The sequence below is a fragment of the Saimiri boliviensis genome, chromosome 3, assembly GCF_048565385.1.
Source record: "Saimiri boliviensis isolate mSaiBol1 chromosome 3, mSaiBol1.pri, whole genome shotgun sequence".
Taxonomy (NCBI): Eukaryota; Metazoa; Chordata; class Mammalia; order Primates; family Cebidae; genus Saimiri; species Saimiri boliviensis.
The window spans coordinates 160,555,996-160,575,653 of record NC_133451.1 but is presented as its reverse complement, the minus strand read 5'-3'; the positions used below and the strand labels follow the sequence as shown (position 1 = coordinate 160,575,653).

General features: G+C 35.2%; 1 protein-coding gene across 2 annotated transcripts; it reads left to right on the top strand.

The window, feature by feature from the left end:
• The first annotated feature begins 287 nt into the window (after positions 1–287).
• PLK4 (polo like kinase 4) lies at positions 288–18,298 on the top strand. Of its 2 annotated transcripts, none has more exons than XM_003927713.4 (16): positions 288–560; positions 1,218–1,313; positions 2,348–2,443; positions 2,525–2,639; positions 5,025–6,045; positions 6,796–6,896; positions 9,236–9,606; positions 10,454–10,558; positions 10,935–11,037; positions 11,727–11,876; positions 12,651–12,784; positions 12,879–12,970; positions 13,101–13,248; positions 14,015–14,155; positions 16,177–16,283; positions 17,484–18,298. In XM_003927713.4, exons 1-16 carry the CDS (start codon positions 531–533, stop codon positions 17,584–17,586), a joined length of 2,913 nt encoding a protein of 970 aa, XP_003927762.2. In that variant the 5' UTR covers positions 288–530; the 3' UTR covers positions 17,587–18,298. The 2 variants fall into 2 exon arrangements, with proteins under 2 accessions (XP_003927762.2, XP_074253021.1); XM_074396920.1 differs by lacking the exon at positions 288–560 and adding an exon at positions 724–1,091.
• Positions 18,299–19,658: the final 1,360 nt, after the last annotated feature.

Here is a 19,658-nt window from a genome sequence, read left to right as displayed (position 1 = left end):
TGACGTTTTAAAATATTTTTAAACCTTTCCGGAATTAGAAGTGGCATTTCGAACAGTGAAGTAACCGATCAGCTGTAAGTGTTCCATGTCTAAAGGCTGCTCTTTCACCCGTCTTGCAGAAGGTCGTCCGAGAGCAGGCCCGCGACGGGCTCCCGTCCAAGCCCGAGGCAGCCGGAGCGCTTCCGGACCTTGGCTCAGAGGTCGAAAACCCTGGGCCAGTCACGAAGGAGGGACTGCTGCGCATGCGCGCCCCGGCGCAGCCTCTCCGGAGCCATCCGTCCCGTTACGTCACCACCAGACTCACAAACTGCAACCGGCGGGAGTTTTTCAAAATGGGAGCGCAGAGGCACCGCCCAGGCCTTGGACGGTGTCGGGGAGAACTCTCCGCGGCCTTAGCGTCGTCGCCTGGAGCGGCGGCCTAGAGAACCGAGCCTGATGGGCGCCAAGACCGGCTGGCTGCTTGGAGCGTTGCCTCGAAGGGACTGCGTGAAGGAAGCTAATCCGGAGAACCCAGGCCAGGGCCTGGAAATATGGCGACCTGCATCGGGGAGAAGATCGAGGTGAAAAGACTCGGCAGTCTGCAGCGGGGCGGGTTGGAGTAGTTATGGCGGGACTGGAGACCGCCGTGGGAAGCGGAGCGAGGGAAGCTAACAGCTGCGGGGCCGGCGCCGAGGTGCTTAGGGAGGGTCCCAACCGCCCGGTCCCAGCTGTTTAGGGGCGGAGCGGCCCGCCCCTCAGAAACCGTAGGGGTAGAGGAGGCGGGACAGGTGAGTCCCTCGCCGCCCGGCCGTGTCCCCAGGCACTGCGACTTGCTGTCAGCAATCCCGCCCGAGCTGCCGCGCTAGAACGGGGCAGGGCTACCTCCTACTTCTCCAAGGCGATGACGGTTATCTCCGGCGGGAGCTGCGGCGGGATTCTGACCAGGCCTTCGGCTGCCAAGGGCCGGCTGGAGATGGGAGGAGGGCGCTTAGGCTGCACTGAGGTTAAGGAACCAGATCGCTAGGGTGCACCACCTCGAGTCCAGCCTGGAAGCTCAGGGATCCCCGCGCTGAGCCAACATGCCTTCCACCCTAGACACCTGCTGCATCGAGGTGTAATACCTGCTTGAATTTTCTCAAATTCCCCTCTCCATCCATTTTATCTTCTTTTTTCAGCCCTTTCCCATCTTCCTTTCTACTGTAAGTCATCACACATAATCTTTAATTTTAACTTTTAAGGATTTTAAAGTTGGAAATCTCCTTGGTAAAGGATCATTTGCTGGTGTCTACAGAGCTGAGTCCATTCACACTGGTTTGGAAGTTGCAATCAAAATGGTAAGAATAAACTAATCAACTTCTGTACTTTGCAAGTAACTACAGAGGTGTCAAAGATATCAGAAACTCCTTACACACCAGCCGTTCTTTTGATTGTGGCGTAAAGAACACTTTGCATAGGCAGAAGACAATAGTGCCAAGTCCAGCTCTTGAGCTTAATAATATTTTAGGAAAGCCTTGACCTTGCTTAAATAAGTGTTTTATCTTCATTAATATTCAGTAGACCTAGTATATGGTGTAATTATGCATACTTGGAGTAATGAGTAGAAATCAACTAACAAGTAATTTGTTTATAAGAATATACTGTGTATAATTCTGTATTACACTGTAATAATCTAAAATATTATTCTTCATTGTTACAAGTCAGTCTAATAGGAGTAACATAAACATAAACAAATTTTCGGCCGGGTGGGTGACTCATGCCTGTAATCTCAACACTTTGGGAAACCGAAGCGGGTGGATGGATCGCTTGAGCTCAGGAGTTTGAGACCAGCTGTGCCACATGGTGAAACCTCCTCTCTACCAAAAATTAGCCGGGTGTGGCAGCTTGTGGTCCCAGCTACTCAGGAGGCTGAGGTGGGAGGATTGCTTGTGCCTGGGAGGTTGAGGCGGCAGTGAGCTGTGATAGTGCCACTGCACTCCAGCTTCGGTGAGGTGACAGAGCGAGACCCTGTCATTAAAAAAGTAAAAAACAAAGAATCTTTTATCTAAACCACTTGGAAAAGGAAAGGGAGGTTTTGTTTCAAAGTTTGCCTGAGTTGGGAATTCTTTTCCCTTATAGTTAGGCTAGTTGTGCTATCAGATTATTTAAATTGAGAGAGGATATTAGAATGAATTGGGCAAACTTTTACTAAGTGTCTTCTCTGCCAAGCACTCTGCTAGGTGCATAGGGAAAACAGATAACAGTAGATTGACTGCAATGACATGTAAAAGAACTTCAGACTATTGTAAATTAAAGTATACTTTGTTTTCAAGTTCGCTTTTAACCTGTTTACATTTGAAAGTTTGTCAACATTTAAACCTGTTCTTTTTAGATAGATAAGAAAGCCATGTACAAAGCAGGAATGGTACAGAGAGTCCAAAATGAGGTGAAAATACATTGCCAATTGAAACATCCTTCTATCTTGGAGGTAAGATACTAATTTTATAGAAGTGACCAAGGACACTGAATTTTTTTATGTTTTAATTTATTATGCCTTTTCACATTTCAGCTTTATAACTATTTTGAAGATAGCAATTATGTGTATCTGGTATTAGAAATGTGCCACAATGGAGAAATGAACAGGTATCTAAAGAACAGAGTGAAACCCTTCTCAGAAAATGAAGGTAAGCATCTGTTGTTTTTTTTTTGGGGGGTAGATAAAAATTTTGCCTTTTAAAGTGTAGTTTTGAGTAATATGCTATTTTGTAATATATAGTAAAACTGTTTGAATTACTACTTTAGGCTAGAAAAGATTTCCCATGCTGCTAATTGTTAAAACAATTCAATTACTACAGTAGTAGTTAGAAATTTGTTGTCCTTCTGTCCTTGAAACCACATTTTAAATTAAATTATTGATAGCAGTTTAGTGTAAGCTTTTTACGATGCCATTGGTGGCTATAGAGTAGTTCTAAATCAAGCAAAAATAGCCATTGAAACTGTTTATTGTAGAAAATGTGAAACATTTAAGTAGTGTGCTATAATGAGTCCCTTTGGATTTAACACTCAGCTTCCAAAACTACTGACTCATGGTTATATTATTTCATCAATACTATTTGTACTACCCTGATTTTCCAAAATATTTTGGAGCAAATTATGGACATTTTTAACTTTAAATATTTCAAAATATAGACTTCTTTAAAGACATACTCAAAAAGTCATTGTCACACCTAATAATTCTTTACTATCAAATATATAGCATCAGACGTCCTCAATTTCTCATAAATACTTTTTGCAGTTCAAAGCAGAATCAAATAAGGTCTATACATTGACACAAGTAATTGTTTTCAAGTTATCTTGCTCTGCTAACTGAAATTACAGGTAAGTTAAGAGAGGTGGTTGCTGATAGACTTCTTGTACATCTGAATCTATGTAAGCCATTTGGAAAACAATTCAGGAATATGAATTTAGAGTTATGGAATATTTATATTCTTTTACTCAGATTCCATTGTTGGAAGTTTATTCCAAAGAAATAATACAAATTGAAAAAAATCAATACACATGTTGATTTTTGTATAATACTTCATAAGAAAGAGGACTTATTTGGCTGGTGCAGTGGCTTACACCTGTAATTCCAGCATGTTGGGAGGCCGAGGCAGGACCAGCCTGGCTAACGTGGTGAAACTCTGTCTCTACTAAAAATGTAAAAGTTAGCCAGGCATGGTGGTGCAAGCCTGTAATCCCAGCTACTTGGGAAGCTAAGGTGAGAGAATTGCTTGAATTCAAGAAGCAGAGGCTGCATTGAGCCAGGATCCCACCACTACACTCCAGCCTGGGTTACAGAGTGATGCCCCCATCTCCAAAAAAAAAAAAAAAAGAAAAAGAAAAGAAAAAGGCCTTATTAAATAAGACAGAACCTGTAAAACCTATAAAGTAAAATAATTATCAATTTGACTAAATTAGAATTTAAAACTTTATATGACAAAAGATATTAAAAGAAAAAGATAGGAAGGAAATATTTGCAAAATTTACAACTAAAAAATTAGTACTGTATTAAAAGATATAAGACATACCTAAAAAGAAAAGCTAATTGAATAGACAAATAAACAGCTAATATGAGCAGACTATTCACAGAAGAGAAAATATTGATCACTAATAAACATATGAAAAGATGTTTAAAGCCAATAGTAATCATGAGAATGCCAACCAAAATAATGAGGTACCGTTATTTTTTATTCATCAAATTGAGACTACTGAATGTTAACAAGGATGTACGTGAAAATACAGGTTTTCAAGGGTAATTTTGTGTGGTATGACAATACTAAATTTTCCTATCCTGCAACCTAGTGATTCTACATCTTGAATCTACCATAGAGAAACAACCCATGCATATATTCAAGGAAATAAGCATGTACAGGAATGTTTATTACTGCATTTTTAATCTTGAAATTTTATAAATGATCCAAATACTCATCAATAGCAATTAAAGATCTCTGGTACTGATATAGAAATATCTCTAAGAAATATTGTGAAGTGGGGAGAAAAGTAATGAAACTATATTTTTGATACCATTGTTGTATTTAAAAAGCATTTATTTCAGTGTATCTCTAGATTTAAATGTATGTAAGCATGCTGATGAAGGTATAAAACAAATTTCACACTTATTACTTAGGAGAGTTTGGGAGACGTGGATGGTACTTTAGCTTTTTTTTTTACAATTAGAATATATGTAGGAATTGTTTGTGCAATTGTTTGTTTTCTTAATTGCTGTGGTTACCCTAATGACTCTCAATTGCTAAAAAAACATTAAGCATCTCTTAGTTGTATGTAAAACACTCATCAGTTGGGAAGAACAAAGATTAAAAGGAGTGCCTAGTTTTCTTAAAGATTAATATGATATCTTCAGAGTGGTGTGATGGTACCACTCTGATTATTGCTGGTAATTGAAGTAGCTGGCAAATCTAAGCTCCAAGCCAGTGTTCTAAACCTGTGTTTCATAATGTTTACTAAATACTAGACACTGTATCTTCCAGAGTTTCTAAATTATAAATTCTTTTTTTATATCCTAACAGCTCGACACTTCATGCACCAGATCATCACAGGGATGTTGTATCTTCATTCTCATGGTATACTACATCGGGACCTTACACTTTCTAACCTCTTACTTACTCGTAATATGAACATCAAGATTGCTGATTTTGGGCTGGCAACTCAGTTGAAAATGCCACATGAAAAGCACTATACATTATGTGGAACTCCTAACTACATTTCACCAGAAATTGCAACTCGAAGTGCACATGGCCTTGAATCTGATGTTTGGTCCCTGGGCTGTATGTTTTATACATTGCTTATCGGGAGACCACCCTTTGACACTGACACAGTCAAGAACACATTAAATAAAGTAGTATTGGCAGATTATGAAATGCCAACTTTTTTGTCAATAGAGGCCAAGGACCTTATTCACCAATTACTTCGTAGAAATCCAGCAGATCGTTTAAGTCTGTCTTCAGTATTGGACCATCCTTTTATGTCCCGAAATTCTTCAACGAAAACTAAAGATTTGGGAACTGTGGAAGACTCGATTGATAGTGGGCATGCCACAATTTCTACTGCTATTACAGCTTCTTCCAGTACCAGTATAAGTGGTAGTTTATTTGACAAAAGAAGACTTTTGATTGGTCAGCCACTCCCAAATAAAATGACTGTATTTCCAAAGAATAAAAGTTCAAGTGATTTTTCTTCTTCAGGAAATGGAAGCAGTTTTTATACTCAGTGGGGAAATCAAGAAACCAGTAATAGTGGAAGGGGAAGAATAATTCAAAATGCAGAAGAAAGACCACATTCTCGATATCTTCGTAGAGCTCATTCCTCTGATAGATCTGGCACTTCTAATAGTCAATCTCGAGCAAAAACATATACAATGGAACGATGTCACTCAGCAGAAATGCTTTCAAAGTCCAAAAGATCAGGAGGAAGTGAAAATGAAGAGAGATACTCGCCCGCAAACAACAATGCCAACATCTTTAACTTCTTTAAAGAGAAGACATCCAACAGTTCTGGATCTTTTGAAAAACCTGATATCAATCAAGCACTGTAAGAATTCTATCAAAGGCGTTTTATTTTTTGGTAAACATTATACTAGTATAAATATGAAGCTGCATCTAAGCCAGGGGTTACCAGGGAAATGAATGTCTTTAAATATGTGTATATATATATATATATATACTGTCATGTTTCTGAGGTACTTCTCAATTATGATTTTTATTTATTAGGATGAAAATTAGAATAATGATTTGACCTGTGGTTAGCAGTCTTAAAAGGAGTTGAGTGTGTGTGTTCATGAATGTGTTTATAGGATTGCTTAATTTTTGGAAATATTTAGTCTCATTTTTTAATTTTATATGGAATGGGTCTCCAGTGCAAAGTATTATATATTAGTCATACCTTACTCTTAAAATACTTTAATAATAACTGTATGCATAGATAGAAAAGCTGAGCCTGAGTGGTCATAATACTGACTGCTTCCAACATGAAAACTAATTTTTAGTGACGATAGTGTGGTCTTTTTCTTTTTCTGGTCATTTTATGATTTTTATGCTTAAGTTATAAGAGGGCAGAAACCTTATAGAAATGCTATCAAAGTACCCTGGGCATTTTGGCATGGGAGTTTAACTTTTTAGAGATAACATAGTTATGCCAATATTATTTTCTATAGTTATTCTAAAATGTTCAGGTGTTCAAATGAGAAGAAATCTTCCTTTTCTAATATTTTTACTTTAAAAAGTTACCTGATAATTTTGTATTAGTTTATGGGATTTTTTGTTTGTTTGTTTGTTTGTTTAGCTCCAATCATCTTTGCCCAGGAAAAACTCCTCTTCCATTTGCAGACCTGACACCTCAGACTGAAACAGTACAACAGTGGTTTGGGAATCTGCAAATAAATGGTGAGTTTTTAATGGAGTATTTAATCAAGAATTAATTACTTGGACACCTACCAATCATTGCAGTGTTCTATTTGAGGTTTTTAAAGAAAATCATTTTCTGGCTGGGTGCAGTAGCTCATGCCTCTAATCCCAACACTTGGGAGGCCAAGGCAGGTGGATTGCTTGAGGCCGGGAGTTTAAGATCAGTTTGGGCAACATAGTAAGACCCTGTATCTACAAAAAAATTTAAAAATTAGTCAAGTGTGGTAGCATCCACCTGTAGGCCCAGTTACTTGAGAAGCTGATGCGGGAGGATTGCCTGAGCCAAGGAACTCAAGGCTGCAGTGAGCTATGATCACACCACTGTACTCTGTGACCCTGCCTCAAAAAAAAAAAAAAAAAAAAAAAAAAAAAAAAACATTGGCCAGGTGCAGTGGCTCACGCCAGTAATCCCAGCACTTTGGGAGGAAGCGAGGCAGATCACTTGAGGTCAGGCGTTGGAGACCAGTCTGGCCAGCATGGTAAAACCCCTTCTCTACTAAAAATACAAAAATTAGCTGGGCGTGGTGGCATACACCTATAATCCCACTACTTGGGTGGCGGAGGCATGAGAATCACTTGAACCCAGGGAGGCAAAGGTTGCAGTGAGCTGAGATCATGCCATTGCACTTCAGCCTGGGTAACAGAGCAAGACTCTGTCTCAAAAAAAAAAAAGCATTTTCAGTTCATCTCAATAAAGCTGTATTACAATATTTGAATATTTGCTATAAGTCAGCCACTGTCCTTAATATTTAACATACATTAAGGTCTCACTTAAAAACATGAGGAAGATACTGTTACTGTCTCCGTCTTACAGATGAGGAAACTGGGTACACAGAGCTTAATTTGCCCAAGCTATGTGACCATTCAGTAGAGGAGCCAGGGTTCTAATGTAAGTAGTCTGGCTCAGAGACTTTATTCTTAACCCCTCTGCTTTGCAACCTCTCAATAATCAGCACTTAACCATCAGTGCCCATAAAATAATCAAGATGGTTGACCTTATTTTTAAGTAGAAGCTGATAAGGACATTATAGGGTACCAATGGAACCTCACACTGAAGTACAGCTCCTAAAACCTAAACATTTTTAAACACCTATCATCCACGTCATTATGTTGTTTATAATACAGAGTTTGAAGGTTAAACATTGCTCATAATGAACATGACAGATTCACAGAAGGTGAGTTGGGAAATAATGATGTAAAAAAGAGAGAATAAAAAAGACATATGGAGAGGAGGAGATCATTTTTTACTAAGTGTCATATTACTTCGTAGACAAGTGCATAATACAACTGTAATTTAAGCAGAGAGTTGTATGTTATCTTGAGTCTATTCTTTTTTTAAAATGCATATTATTTTCAGAAGCATAAAAGGAAATTAACCTTTTTATTTGTACTTCTTGGAGATGATAATTCAGGTTTGTTTTTTATAAGCTATAAAACGGCCATGTACTTAATTTTGCACATCTGTTGTGTTTACAGATGCTTACATTCAGTAACACAGACTTGTCTGAGATAGAGAAATAACCTTGTTTATAATAATCCAGTAGTGCTCCTGCAATTTTTCAGTGTATTATTTGATACAAAATACTTTATCATAACAAGAGTAGGGGAATGCACTAAAAAAGTCATTTAAGAAAACTATTATAATTCACATTTTTAGAGTTTAGTGTTGAAAAATTGCCTTACCAAGTTTCATATAATTTATTCATTTAAAGCCTTTAAAAGATAATGTTTTATATGTGAACTTCAAGGCCATACAAAATATAAATTGGTAAAGTTAATACCTTTTTTAAAAATGTGGGCGCAAGTACATAGGTAATATTAAATATTAATATTAAAACTGTGCATATAGTGTTTTTGCTTTTAGTTGCATATTTTCATTAATTACAAGTATTTCTAAGTAAAGATGGGCTACACCGTTCTTAAAGAGAGTAAATTTTTGTATTTTTCTCATGTAGAATGATTACTTGGGAACTCAAATCTGCTTTTGTTGGAGCACTGGCGATTGCTTGCTTTAGAATTAATAGGTGACCATATCGTGACTAGTTTTTGCCTTGATTGAAAAATTAATTTGATGTTAATATTTTTTGTGTCTTAGGAATACTAAAGATATTTCTTCACAATCTGATTTAAAATGTTCTTTCAAAGTCACTATCCTATTATGTCTTAAAACTGCTTATTTGTTAGAAAATTAAGAGCTCTTTTTTTTACTAGATTTCTTTTGTTCAAAAAATGCTGTGATAATCAGAATGACATTGTTTTGTGTCAACTTGTGTTTTTAGTTATTTACTAAATTGCTTCATTCTATATGTATATTACAGCTCACTTAAGAAAAACTACTGAATATGACAGCATCAGCTCAAACCAGGATTTCCAGGACCACCTAGATTTGCAGAAGGACACATCAAAAAATGCCTGGACTGATATAAAAGTCAAAAAGAACTCTGATGCTTCTGATAATGCACATTCTGTAAATCAGCCAAATACCATGAAATCCATGATGGCACTTCACAGTAAACCTGGGATAATCCAACAAGAATGTGTTTTTGGCTTAGATCCTCTTTCTGAACAGAGCAAGACTAGGGATATGGAGCCACCACTGGGTTATCAGAATCGTACATTAAGAAGCATTACATCTCCATTGATTGCTCACAGGTTAAAACCGATCAGACAGAAAACCAAAAAGGCCGTGGTATGTCTGTTATTTTCCTAAGTTACTACATAACATTTTACTTGAGAATACAATTCTTGAGAACATATTTTTTTGTCCTCTGTAATGTTCCTTGTACTTGGAGTGTGTACATGATCAACTATATTAAAGAGAAAAGAAACCGGGCGTTTATGGAAAAACGGCTCTTGTTTCCCTCTGTCTTCTTAAGAATAGTGAATTGATACTGATAAGTTTTAGATTTCATATTATTACAATAGATTTTAATGAAAACATTTTAAAATACTGGCTATATGCTGTGTTAAAAGGTTATTTTGTTCACAGTTCCAATCAGTGAGTTAATATTTAATATTATCCTTTTCTGTTTTTATTGTTTCTAAATTTAATCCTATCTCAAATTTTTGAAAAACTAGAAAATATAACTTTTTATTTTAGCATCTGGAAGTAAGGAAAAGGCATGTGCACATTTAAGTTTAGAGTTTAAAAATTTTATATGTGAATTGAAAATGATGTATTTTTTTTTTAAATTCTATCTTTATCCTGTTCTTTGTTTCCCATTTTCCCATTTCATTCTTGCCTTTGTTTGGCTTGCTATTATCTTTTCAAAGCCCTTATTCTCCACCCTACCTTCTGCTTGCTTTCTGCTGATTGATTATCATTTCACACTTCATTATACATTCTTACATTTGTGCCATATGGTTCACAGTTGTACTCAATTATACCTCTGATATGGACTGTTGTAGTGAAGCAGCTATTTGATTTTGACTTCAATATTTGCTTCTACCATGGTTAAGTATTCCTAAGTACTATGTATGTCAGAGCTGTTCTAGTAAACAAAAGAATTATTACTGATTTTTGGGGTGTTTTTTAGGTGAGCATACTTGATTCAGAGGAGGTGTGTGTGGAGCTTCTAAAGGAGTATGCATCTCAAGAATATGTGAAAGAAGTTCTTCAGATATCTAGTGATGGAAATACGGTAATGTGGAGTTACTTTTTATCTTACAACTTCAATTACTTAAGCACATTTAGCATTCTAATTCATTTTACAATTATGTAAGTTTTTTAAAAATCAGTTTCTTGGTATGATAGTGTCTCTGGAATTCAAAAACTCAAATAACATATTAAACATATTTAAATAAATTAGTGTACTATTAAAAATAATTATTTCTAGTGACAAAATCTAAATTTTTGCCTTCAGTTAAAAAGCAAAGAAAATGTTTTTATAGAATATTTAACATTTTTCATAAAATAATATTTAATGTTACATTTAAACACTTCTCATACTTTCGAGCAAAATGTAATACTGGAACTTAATGGTATGTAATTAGAATTTTTAAAAATCTTTTTGGCAGATCACTATTTATTATCCAAATGATGGAAGAGATTTTCCTCTTGCTGATAGACCTCCCTCACTTACTGACAACATCAGTAGGTACAGCTTTGACAATTTACCAGGTATGCGAATTTACCAGGGAATAAATTTGGATCATAGATTTATATGTATTTATGTATAAACTCTATATGGAGATATGATAAATTATAAATATCTTGGCTTCAGTCAAACTTTAGGTCATATCATATTCTTGTACTTTGTTTCTGGTGAGAGTTATATGCCTTTAATGCAATGTTTACTATTAATATTCTGTGTTATAATGGTACTATATTCTACTTAAGTAAAAACTAACTCTAGAACATTAGTCATATGTCTCACAAATGTAATTTGTACATTCGTTTAGAATGTGGCCATAATTGTGTTAAAAAATTCAACATTGCTTGCTTCAGAGCACATATACTAAAATTGGAATGTTAGAGAGAACATGGCCCCTGTGACTCACAAATTTGTGAAGCATTCCGTATTTAAAAACTAATTGACCATGAAGTATCTAGTGACTTTTGAAATCACTGCTGCTACGTAAATGATTATTTATGATTATAGTTAACCAAATTTGACTCTCAGTTTGGTTTCTGGATATTATGGACTGGGGACATAAGTACTGAAGAGTAAGACTTCATTGAGGTGACTTGTAGAAAAGAATAAGAAAACCTGTCTAATCTAACTCTATTAGAAATAAAAATAAATAGGTAAAACTATATGTCAAGTCAACACTTTCTTCCCTAATGTTAAGTAATTATTTTTTCCTTAGAAAAATACTGGCGAAAATATCAATATGCTTCCAGGTTTGTACAGCTTGTAAGATCTAAATCTCCCAAAATCACATATTTTACAAGATACGCTAAATGCATTTTGATGGAGAATTCTCCTGGTGCTGATTTCGAGGTTTGGTTTTATGATGGTAAGTACCATTTGGAAATGGTAACTTGTTCCTTTAGTTTGGAATTTAGTAGTTACATATATGTGGGTTTTTAAAATTCAACACAGCCAGTTTTAAAGATATGTATGTATGTAACTATACATGTAAGTTGCATAGCAGAGTATATATGTCAAATCATACTAATCAAAATTTATATATACCTTCCTTTAAACAATTTATCTTATAATATGTATATTAGTCCTCTTTTGCTACATAGCTCCGGTTTAACTAAATCTAGACTGATAGTATAAAAATCACATGAAATGAGCAATGTCCTATTTCTTATTAGAAACCTTAAATGGATATACACCAAATTATGAGTATTATAAATTTAGCAAAAAGTTTAGGGTTGAGTCAGAGAATTTTCTAAATCTATTCTATAAAGATGAATTTTCTTATTTTCTAAACCTATTTCATAAAGGTGACTTTTTAAATCTATAAAGCTCCTTTAAGGGATGCAAAGCATTCATATCATATAGTACATATATAATTATAGCTATCCGCAAATTATGTTTTTGTATGAATGTAGTGATTTTTTAAAATATAAAAGCATCAGACTTAAATCAGATATATGTTGGAGAAAAAATGGATGACCTATATTTATTGAATACTTTGATAGTCTCATTAATAGTCAATAAATGAATAAAAATGATACCTTGATGTGGGAGCCATTATATACTGATATGATAATTAATATAAATCTAGGAATATTTTTAAAAAGGATAAGAGAACAGTTTTCTGATTTTTTTTTTTAAGGGGCAAAAATACACCAAACAAAAGATTTCATTCAGGTGATTGAAAAGACAGGGAAGTCTTATACTTTGAAAAGTGAAAGTGAAGTTGATAGCTTGAAAGAAGAGATGAAAATGTATATGGACCATGCTAATGAGGTACATACCTAATTATAGGTTTTTCATACTAATTAATAATGATTATAAATGACGTAGGTGAAATAATGACGGAAGCACTCTTCTTTTGAAATAGGGTCATCGTATTTGTTTAGCACTGGAATCCATAATTTCAGAAGAGGAAAGGAAAACTAGGAGTGCTCCCTTTTTCCCAATAATCATAGGAAGGTAAATATCTGCAAATTTTAAATATCTAGCTAAAATGTTTTTAAAAGTTTGGTGTTTATATTATAACCATTCTTTAGTTTTCTGTAAATTGAAAGCTTCAAGGTAATATATTTGGACTTTTCTCCTTCAGAAAACCTAGTAATACTAGTTCACCTAAGGCCTTGTCACCTTCTCCTTCTATGGATTCAAATTACCCATCAAGAGATACAGCATCTTTCAATAGAATGGTCATGAATAATGCTGCTTCTCCATCGCAGGCACCAATGTTCAATCCCTCTGTAAGTAAATATATGTCACTTCTGTACTTTAAACCTTTCAATGATTACCTGATGCCCATCATATAAAATGGTTTATTTGGGCTTTACTATCATCTACCTACTTTCCAACCTCACCCTGAGCCACTTTATCCCATACTATCTATGCTTAAGCCTCAAAGGCCTTCTTTCAGTTCTTTAAACAAGTCAAAAGAACTTTTCACATGCTGTTCACTTGACCTAGAACTCTTTTCCCTAACCTCTTAACTTTATATGAGTAATTCTTTTTAGGTCTCTTTAAATGTCACCTCAATGAGCCCCAATCTCAGCCCTCTTGGAAAAGCTAAATGTATTAATATATACATATATAGTAGTTTTATTTTTACTAGTAAAATATCATTAACTGCCTAAATGCTCACGATAGGCTGATGGTTAAATTTATTATATATTTAATGAACATGGTGATGAAAGATTACACAGCAACGTAGAAAAATGCAACATTAAAGAAATAGGTGTGTGTATTTGTGTGTACTCACCCACATGCATAAAAAGAATATGCCATGGGATAAAAAGATGAAAGAAATCCACCAAAATGAAAACAGCAATTGTGTGGGGTTTTTTTTCTTTTCTGTATTTTTCTAATTTCTGATAATGAGGTTATATTTTCATTAAAAAAATTTTGTTTTTAAAAAATTCAGCTAATGAAAAATCCCATAATTTTCTGCTTTTGCTGAATTTGGCTTATAAAAATGCTGAGGAATAATATCTTCCTGTCCTTTATTCTCTGTAGATGATTACAAATGAAGGACTTGCTCTTACAACTACAGCTTCTGGAACAGACATCTCTTCTAATAGTCTAAAAGATTGTCTACCTAAATCAGCACAAATTTTGAAATCTGTTTTTGTGAAAAATGTTGGTTGGGCTACACAGGTGAGAAGTTTCTAGTAGAGTGAATTTTCTCAGTATGAATTTCTTTTCATTTTCACACTGATAAGACAATTACCAAAATATACAAATTATTGTAATGATACCTTTTTACAAGGAAGTTTTTGTACCTTTTTATATCGGTTATATCATTAAAAATTTTAACTTCTAAATTTGTATACAGTTGAAAGACTCCAGACATTGCTGATAAGAGGTTGCCTGCTAGGGCCTGGGTGACCTACTTTTGCCCTTTGTTTTTAAAGTAGAGGTCATGATAATGACTAATTACGAAGAGTAGACTGATATCTGGGACATTTTAAGTTTGGAAATTATTTGTAATCAGTATTAGTAGAGTAACTTTCATTTGGCAAAAGAAAAAAAGGATTTTTGCATTAAAAGTCAAGTGAAAGCCAGGTGTGATGTCACATGCCTATAGTCCCAGTTACTCAAGAATCTGAAATGGGAGGGTCGTTTGAGTCCAGGAGTTTGAGGCCAGCCTGGGCAACAAAGCAAGACCCCATCTCTTTTAAACAGTGAAGTCAAGGTCGGGCATGGTGGCTCGTGCCTGTAATCCTAGCACTTTGGGAGGCTAAAGCGAGCTAATCACAAGGTCAGGAGTTCAAGACCAGCCTAGCCAACATAGTGAAACCCCATCTCTACTATTACAAAATTAGCGGGGCATGGTGGCACACACCAACTACTTTGGAGGCTGAGGCTGGAGAATCACTTGAACCCAGGAGGTGGAGGTTGTGGTGAACCGAGATCACGCCACTGCACTCCAGCCTAGGCAACAGAGCAAGACTCCATCTCAAAAAAAAAAAAGTGAAGTCCATATTGAGTTTCAAATTTACAGAATTTTATGTAGGTGTAAACTTACATGTGTGTGTTATCTGAAAATTTGAAACTTGGAGACTTCTAAGCCTGGAACATGTACTTTTACTTATTAGTGAAGTAAAATGCAGCCTACTACTTTATGGGGGTGTATTTGTTGAGCACCTGCTTTGTGGTATCTACCATGTGTTTCACATACATTGTTTAATTTATTCTCCAAAATAACCTGGTAGAGTTGATATATCTCCTTTTATAGATAGTAAAATTATGGTTTCTTTTTTTTTTTTTTTTCTTTTTTTTTTGAGACGGAGTTTCGCTCTTGTTACCCAGGCTGGAGTGCAATGGCGCGATCTCGGCTCACCGCAACCTCCGCCTCCTGGGTTCAAGCAATTCTCCTGCCTCAGCCTCCTGAGTAGCTGGGATTACAGGCACACACCACCATGCCCAGCTAATTTTTTGTATTTTTAGTAGAGACGGGGTTTCACCATGTTGACCAGGATGGTCTCGATCTCTTGACCTCGTGATCCACCCGCCTTGGCCTCCCAAAGTGCTGGGACTACAGGCTTGAGCCACCGCACCCAGCCCTAAATTATGGTTTCTAACAGTAGATTGACTTGCACAATCCTATGCTGTACTCTTAAGTTGGCAGAGTCTAGATGGCAGAGCCCAGGTCTGTTTGATTTGGTGTCCATATACTATGTGCTTCTCCGCTTTGAGTGACACATTGTGACTACTAATGACTAAAGGAAGACGTTTCAGAGGCTAAAATATAATATTCTCAGGCCAGGAAAGACATTCTTGTAGCCTAAGGACAAAGAAAATGTTGCTTTTATTTCCTAAATCTTTTCTTGGTAAGAAATACTAAAGATTTCTTCGGCGGGGGAACAACAACCAGAAAACTACTTTGAAATCCTAATGGAAATTAATGGGAAACAGGATTTACTTAGAATAATTTTGATATTATAATATCTTAGCTATTAAAGGAATAATCTGAAAAAGACATGAATATTCTCAGTGCTACTACCATCGTAGCCCCAAATTTGTAGGCACTTGGTTTCTTTTTAACTGTAGAAAACCTTTTAAATATGTTAAATATTAATATAGAACCACAAATCCTCTGCTGTATAGTAATTTTGTATGCCGCTGCTGCTTTTTTTTTCTGTGCCTGTGCTTACCTATGCTTATTATTTTTCTAGTTAACTAGCGGAGCTGTGTGGGTTCAGTTTAATGATGGATCCCAGTTGGTTGTGCAGGCAGGAGTGTCTTCTATCAGTTATACCTCACCAACTGGTCAAACAACTAGGTAAGTTCTTAAAATACTGGTTGAGATTCAGCCCTTTGCTGTAATTTCTCTTTCTCTATATGTTGAAATAGATGATTTTTAAAAGTTACTTCTTTCATTTTGACAATGATCATATGATTCTTTAAACTGTTAATTATTCTTAGCATATAGTCATTTATGCATATTTTATAATTATCTGTATTAATGCAGAGCAATTAGTATGAATAATCTACGCTAAGAGGTTGGGTTCCTCGTAGCCTTACTGTTCCATAGCTTAACTTGGTTGGCCCTTTTCAGAAGTAAGGGACTTCTAATTCTAGGTTCAAAGTAATATGCCAAACCTGTTTACTTAAAAGAACAGAAAAAAGAAATCTTTGTTTTAAGATACAACCTGATTATTTTTCCCAAATGAAAGGCTGTATCCCCAATCTAATGTAAAGTGATTAATGTTTTTGAATGTGTATCTTCATCCTATATGAAAATGTGTATTGGGCACCAAGCCAAAAATAAGAAGTCTGCCAATAGGAGAAACAAAGAGTCATTTGCTTTCCGCATTTGAACCAGAACTTATTGAAAGTACGGTGCTGATGATGCCAATGCAGACGTGCTCCTTTATGAGAAGTGCTTATTGTAATGGAAACACTTGGGACAAATAAAATCTGTAGAAACCTACCAACTGCATTTTTGTGTTAACTGTATGTAATGCAGTGCCATCACTTAAAGAACTATGTTTCAAGTGAGAGGCTTTGTTAACAGCTCTTTGAGGTGCTCCAGAAACTGGAAGGATGCAGATGCAAAGTGGGTAGAACCCTCGTTCTCAGGATACATGTTGACATTTTATTTGGTATGATCATTTGGAAATTGTTAATATTTAAAAAGAAATCTATTCATAATGTGTTTAGTTTGGTATTTTTCTTTAGAATTAGGGCCTTTTAATATTAATGAATCTAGATTTTTGGCTTGCTTATGAAATTATGAAGCCAGTTCAAGTTTATCTAATTTTCTTTCTGTTATTTAAATGTGTTGAGAAAATGGTCTGTTTTAAAAGAAAAGAAACTCTGTATGCTTCACCTTATTTAGGTATCTAGTAAATAATTGTTATAATTTTTCTGAGGTGCCTCTTGCTGTTGAAGAATTACTGAAAAATATCAGGTGTTTTTTAGTATTCTCATAAGAACTAAGTAATTATGTTTTTGTCTTTTTTTCTTTTGCTTCACTTAGGTATGGAGAAAATGAAAAATTACCAGAATGCATCAAACAGAAATTACAGTGTTTGTCTTCCATCCTTTTGATGTTTTCTAATTCAACTCCTAATTTTCATTGATTAAAACTCCTTTCAGACATATAAGTTTAATAAATAACTTTTTTGTTGGCTTTCAAGTAAAGTGATTTTTTTAAATTTAACTTCTTCAGAAAGCCTTTCTATGAAAGAAATTTAACCTATACTGTAAAGGATGTATTCTGAGAGAACAAAGCAGAATGAAACTTGAGTCACTTACTAAATAGAGTGGATATAAAATAGTACACCTGACTTTGCTCTTAGATCATAACTCCCAAACTTATTATGTTCATGTATTTGTATTCAACAATCTTTTAAAAGCAAAAATATAAATGATGTGTGGTATATTTCTGCTTTTAATGTTTTCCCTATGTCTCAGGCATGTTGAGAATCATGGACAAAACCTGCTGAAATTTGGGAATTTTTGAAGATGTAAATAATGTGTATTTATGTTATAAGTAACATATGTAAACATGTATATTTGTTTTATATTTATTTTTGTAGCACCAGTGTCTGACGAAACATTTTTGCAAATGCATTTTATTAAAAAAAATAAATACAGTGATATGTTACATTATCTTTTGATTCATTTAATTAAATACTTATTTTAAAATAACTACTAAACTCACTTTTAAATTTGTTACCTGTTTAGGAGTCAATTAAATTTTAAATAATAATTTTGCAAATGTTAAATACATTGTTTCTCTATTATCTGAAAATATTGGTATATTTTAATAAACATTTTAACACTGAAGAACTTCATGCAGTTGATTGACATGAAGAAAAATAATCTGTGATAGTGGGATAGTCATTCCTAATGAAAGAATAAGAGTAGCATGAAACTACTTAAATATCATAAAGACTGTTTAACCTAAAGTATCCTGCTGGTTTTTATAATCAGAAATTATATTACAGTATTTCTTTTAAGTAGACAATGTTATGATTATTCAGCATTGATTTGGAGATTTTTCCCTGAGATAATAAGAAAAATAATGTTTATATTTGCAACATAGATTTCAGAACTAATATTAAACTATCACCATATCCCTCTCTCAGAGAACACCAGTAAACAGAAAAAAGGTGATTGAAGGAAATTTTCTATTGTCACCCAGTAGAAAAATGGACAAGAGATATGAATTGATAGTTCACAAAGGAGGGAAGTCCATATGGTCAATAAAAAGGAAGTATACTTCACCTCATAAAAGTTGGGGAAACAAAGTTAAAGCAAGACAATCATTTTCCTTTATCAAAGAATGGCTTTAAGATTAAATAATAGCCCAGTGTGGTGACTCATGCCTGTAATCGCAGCACTTTGGGAGACCAAGGTGGTTGGATCACCTGAGGTCAGGCGTTCGGCAAGACCAGCTGGCCAACATGGTGAAGCCTCATCTCCACTAAACATAAAAATTAGCTGGCCGTGGTGGTACACACCTGTAATCCCAGCTACTCAGGAGGCTGAGGCAGGAGAATTGCTTGAACCTGGGAGACAGAGGGTGCAATGAACCAAGATCACGCCACTGCACTCCAGCCTGGGCAACAGAGCAAGACTCTGTCTCAAAAATAAATAAATAAAAATGGAAATAAAGTAATCCTGAGCTAAATTTTATTTTATTTTATTTATTTATTTTTTTGTAATGGAGTCTCACTCTGTCACGCCCAGGCTGAAGTGCAGTGCCACGATCTTGGCTCGCTGCAACCTTTGCCTCCCGGATTCAAGTGATTGTCCTGCCTCAGCTTCCCAGGTAGCTGGGATTATAGACACATGCCACCACGCCTAGCTAATTTTTGTATTTTTAGTAGATATGTGGTTTCACATCTTGTTGGCCAGGCTGGTCTCGAACTCCTGACCTCAAGTGATCCACCTGCCTTGGCCTCCCAAAGTGTTGTGTCTACAGGTGTGAGCCACCACACCCAGTATAAGCTAAATTTTAAAGGCCAATGACTTAAAACACATTTCTGCTTTGGCAGAACTTAACTAGTATACCTCTTATTTCTTCTTTGTCTCTGTGAATGAGTCTTAATTTTTTACGTATTTTTCTTATACATAATGAACGTATAGCTAAATTTTATTTTTAATACAATTTAATAACTTATAATTTTTACATATATTGTTTCTG

Coding starts and splice junctions, on each gene's coding strand:
- PLK4 (XM_074396920.1), top strand. CDS start 1,059: ATGCCTTCCACCCTAGACACCTGCTGCATCGAG. Junction 6,897..9,235: donor TGGGAATCTGCAAATAAATG/GTGAGTTTTTAA, acceptor TGTATATTACAG/CTCACTTAAGAAAAACTACT. Junction 10,559..10,934: donor TATCTAGTGATGGAAATACG/GTAATGTGGAGT, acceptor TCTTTTTGGCAG/ATCACTATTTATTATCCAAA.